The sequence below is a fragment of the Falco punctatus genome (genome assembly GCF_963210335.1).
Source record: "Falco punctatus genome assembly, chromosome: 1".
In the NCBI taxonomy this organism is placed as follows: domain Eukaryota; kingdom Metazoa; phylum Chordata; class Aves; order Falconiformes; family Falconidae; genus Falco; species Falco punctatus.
In genome coordinates, this window is record NC_137580.1 from 111,555,664 (window position 1) to 111,559,600 (window position 3,937).

General features: G+C 51.0%; 1 protein-coding gene across 1 annotated transcript; it reads left to right on the forward strand.

Moving 5' to 3' along the window:
* The first annotated feature begins 496 nt into the window (after positions 1-496).
* On the forward strand, positions 497-3,592 carry MRPS23 (mitochondrial ribosomal protein S23). The gene is made up of 5 exons (XM_080374246.1): positions 497-645; positions 787-954; positions 1,511-1,588; positions 1,695-1,818; positions 3,139-3,592. Exons 1-5 carry the CDS (start codon positions 602-604, stop codon positions 3,295-3,297), a joined length of 573 nt encoding a protein of 190 aa, XP_080230372.1. The 5' UTR covers positions 497-601; the 3' UTR covers positions 3,298-3,592.
* Positions 3,593-3,937: the final 345 nt, after the last annotated feature.

Genomic DNA, 3,937 nt, shown 5'->3' on the forward strand with positions numbered 1-3,937 from the left:
GAGGGGCGCTGCCTCCGGCCCCACGCAGCCGCACCAGCTTCCCCAGCCGCTCGGGGGCAGCCGGCCCGGGGGCGGTGGAGTGTCGGACAGGGCCCCCAGCCGGGGACAGGCCCGAGGCCTCGGTGAGAGCAAAGCCCGGGCTGGGGTGGTCTCCTCAACAGCCCGCCATGGCGGCAGAGGACCCCTGAGGAGATTAGGCTTTTCCACAGGTCCCGGGGCTCCAGGCCCCGCCCGTGCGGCCCGGACAGACCCCCCCCGCCGGGAGCCCCGTCCTCAGGCCTGGCACCGGTACCGCCACCGCCTGAGAGGGCCCCGGCCCCCCGGGAGGCACAGCCGGGTACGAGGGGAGCGGGAGGGCTGCGCTGCTCAGCGCGTTCGGTCAGGGGTTGGCCTGGGGGGCGGCGCTGGCCCTTTAAACTGGGGGACACACAGACGATCCGGCAGCACCTGCGCTCGGCCATCGGCTGGTGCTGCCTGGGCACCGCCTTCCGCCGCCGCCCTTCGGCCGTTGGCTGCGCGCCCTGGCGGCGAGGGCGCGCGTTTCCGCTTCCGGGTGGAAGGGCAGGCGGCTGCTAGGGGAGGCCCGGCCGCCGGCGCAGCCATGGCGGGCAACCGCCTGCAGAAGATAGGGAGCGTGTTCAGCCGGTGCGGGGGGCGGGCGGCCAGGCGGCGCGGGGCGGGCGAGCCGGGCGGCGCGGGGTGCCCCGGGGTGCCCCGGGGGGGAGGCGCAAGGCCGGGGCGAGGCGGGGGTCTCTGAGCTCCCCCCGTCGCTCCTCTCCCCGGCAGGACCCGCGACCTGCTCCGCATCGGGGTGATCAAGAAGCCGCTGTGGTTCGATGTCTACGTTGCCTTCCCCCCGCTGAGGGAGCCTGTCTACCGGGTGCCGCGGCCGCGCTACGGCAAGGTGAAGGATGTCATCCCGCCCATCTTCTACCGGGAGGACGAAGTGCGAGCGTGAGTCACCGCCGCCGCCCGGCCGGCCCCGGGTGCCGGAGCTCCGCCGCTCGCCGCCCCGCTCCCCGGAGCTGCCCCCAGCCCCTTGCCTCTGGCCCCGCCGGGGGACACAGCTGCCCTTGCCACCGACCTTGCAGGCCCCGGTTTCTCTGTTTATACCGCAGAGAAACTGCAGTGCACGTTTCCACCGTGTTACCTTTGTATTTGTAATTAATGTATTTCTGATTACTGGCCGAGGCGCAAAAGGCATCACCTGAGGCGGAGGCTCCCTCGCAGCCGCAGGGCAGAGGCCCGTACAGCTCCCCTGGGTGCCCAGGGTGGGCTGCCTGCAGCTGCCTCCCAGGCTGGGGGGGCTGCAGTGCTCCTCTGACCCACCGGCAGTGCGGAAGATTTAACAAGCATTTATTAAAATGATTAAACATTCTGGAACGGGTGAACGTAATAGCTAATGGGAAAAGGAGAAATAGTTACATGAATATTCTTGTTGCAATGTTATTTACTCCCACACATATCCCTCTTGGATGGTTTGAAAAACTAGACTTTCCTTTCTCAATAGGAGATTTTACAGAGTTTATGGCAGTGGTCCGAGACCTATCGACCTGTCGCAATCAAACTACAAATCTACTTGCCAGAGGTAAGATCTATTTATGATTAAACTAGAAATATTTCTGAAACCTCCTTTTTAAGTTGGTGAGCCAAAGTGTTGTTTGTGAGAGTAAAAATACAATCTTGAAATCTAGGTTTGTTGAGAAATTCAATGAGCTGAAGGAAGAAGGAAAAATTGAAGAGGAAAAATTATTTGAAGAAACAGGAAAAGCCCTTTTAGCCAGTGGGATAATTTTACAGAGAAGAGGAACAGATAAAGTAAGTATTAAATATTCACAGCGTTACTTGGCCAGTGGATTCAAAAAACTTCGCTTCCAGGCCCTTAATGTTGAGTTAGCTCAATTTAATTCTCAGCAAAACAGTCACATGCGTGATGGTCATAATAAAATGTTTTTGCTGTGCAGAGTAAACTTTCCTCTTAGTCATGAATGTGACTGGCCAAGGGTAAGGTACTTCGTGTGGGACAGAAACAAGAAATATTTGTTCTGGTGATAAAAGATGTGAGTCTTCAAGGCTTTCAAATTACCTAGCAGTGTGTCTGTGGAAACCATTTGGAAATACGTGTATGTATTTACTGTATGCCTGTCAGCCCTGTAAGGTAGCAGGGGGTCAATGGGAACTCCTCCAGTTCAACAGTAACTAACACTTTTTTTCCATCCCTTTTTAACAGTTAAGCAGCCTAATGCACTCCCACTCTTGTTCTTCAGTCTGGATCCTGAACTGGAATCTTTTGCATAAATCTTGCAGTTTGGGTGGTTGTGCTTTGTTTTCTTGGGTTTGTTTTGTTTTTAAAGGTATTGAAATAAAGGTTTGTAGTCTGGGGATTGTCTGCTTATATTTTTGGCAAGTAAGTAACTGTCCAAAAGAACTGTCTGAAGTGTTCTGCTACTGCTTTCTGTTTTCTGTACTGTACGAGAGAGGAAATGGCTCCTGGGTGCTTGGAGTCTAGTTTCACGTTACTTCAGGAGATTTTCATGTAACTCTTCACATTAAAATGGGGTAAAAAAACCAAACTGAAGATGCTTTTAGAACAGCATGTCAGGTAGAGTAGAACGTGGCTGCTCTGTGATGGTGATCTTTTACTTTGTTCATGCCTAACTGATTACCTTTTCTGCTGAGAATGCTGAACACCCTCAAAAGGAAGGGAGAAGAGCTGTTCATAAAAGCTGCAGTTTTAAACCATTAGAAAAATTCATTTATGATTCCCTTTGTAATACGCATTCCATTCTGCTCATTATCCAGTGATCTCTGGGCCGAGAGTCTGTGGTGCTTTCCCCAGCAAGAGGCTGAAGGAGAACAGAAATAATTTCTGCTTAAAGTGCACTGTCTGATGAGCATGTGAAAAGATGAAATCACTGACTTTTTCAACTTTTTGTTTGAGGCCAGCGGTCTCACTTAAAATTTTTTGCCACTGTGTTATACCTTCACAATAATCTAAGCATGAATTACACCTTTTCTATTGGCTTTTTTTGGATGTAGAAATGGAGGCTGTTGCTTTCTGTTGCTCTCGTCAGTCACACTTTGAAAGAAACTTTTTATGACCCTGTTTTTTTGGTGATTATCTGTCTTTAACTGTAGGTAGTACAACAGGATCATCAGCATGTTGAAACCAGGGATTCTGTGTTACACCTACGGCTTCAAACTGTGTTGGAGGAGATGCAGGAAAAGAAGAAAGACCAGGAGGAGCAGATGCCAGAGCAGGCAGAAACACAGAAGGAGAATCCCTTACCCTCCTGACAGCATGGCTGTCATCCTGTGACACCAAGCCGCAGCATGTGCACTGGTTGTAGCAGTCACCTGCTCAGGAGCTGGCAGTTCTGCCTCCACAACCTGCTGGTGATGAGACATTTTCTTGGGGGGAATATGCCTCAGTTTTCCGGCTCTAGTGCCTTCCATGATCGTGTATGTGGCATGTCTTCTTATTTTCTCAAAAAATAATTCTTTCTGAGGTTCAAAGCTGTTACTTCAAATTGTGGGTTGGAAAATATGAGTATGAACGTGGAAAATTAAACATTTTCTTTGAAAATCGGAAGTTCTGCCTCTTCAGGTCTTATTTACAGTAGTAAAGATGTTTCTTAGCTTCTTGCCCTTGGTGGTGTGGGCCTTGTGATGGTCCTGCTGTTGAAATGACAGGTACTGGTTGCCTGATGTGTTCTAACAGCTGTATGAACTGTCATCTTTTTATAGCTAATTGAGAGTTGCTATTTATACGAACATAAAAATATGCTCTTCCTGTTCCGTCATTTGCTTAATAGGATAAAGTGTAACCATACCAGATAATTTGGACCTTTGGAGTTTTGTAGTGACTCTTAATGAAATTGGACACCTCAGAAGCATGAAAGGTGCAATGTTACAGCTGTCTGCTGAGGAGAGAGTT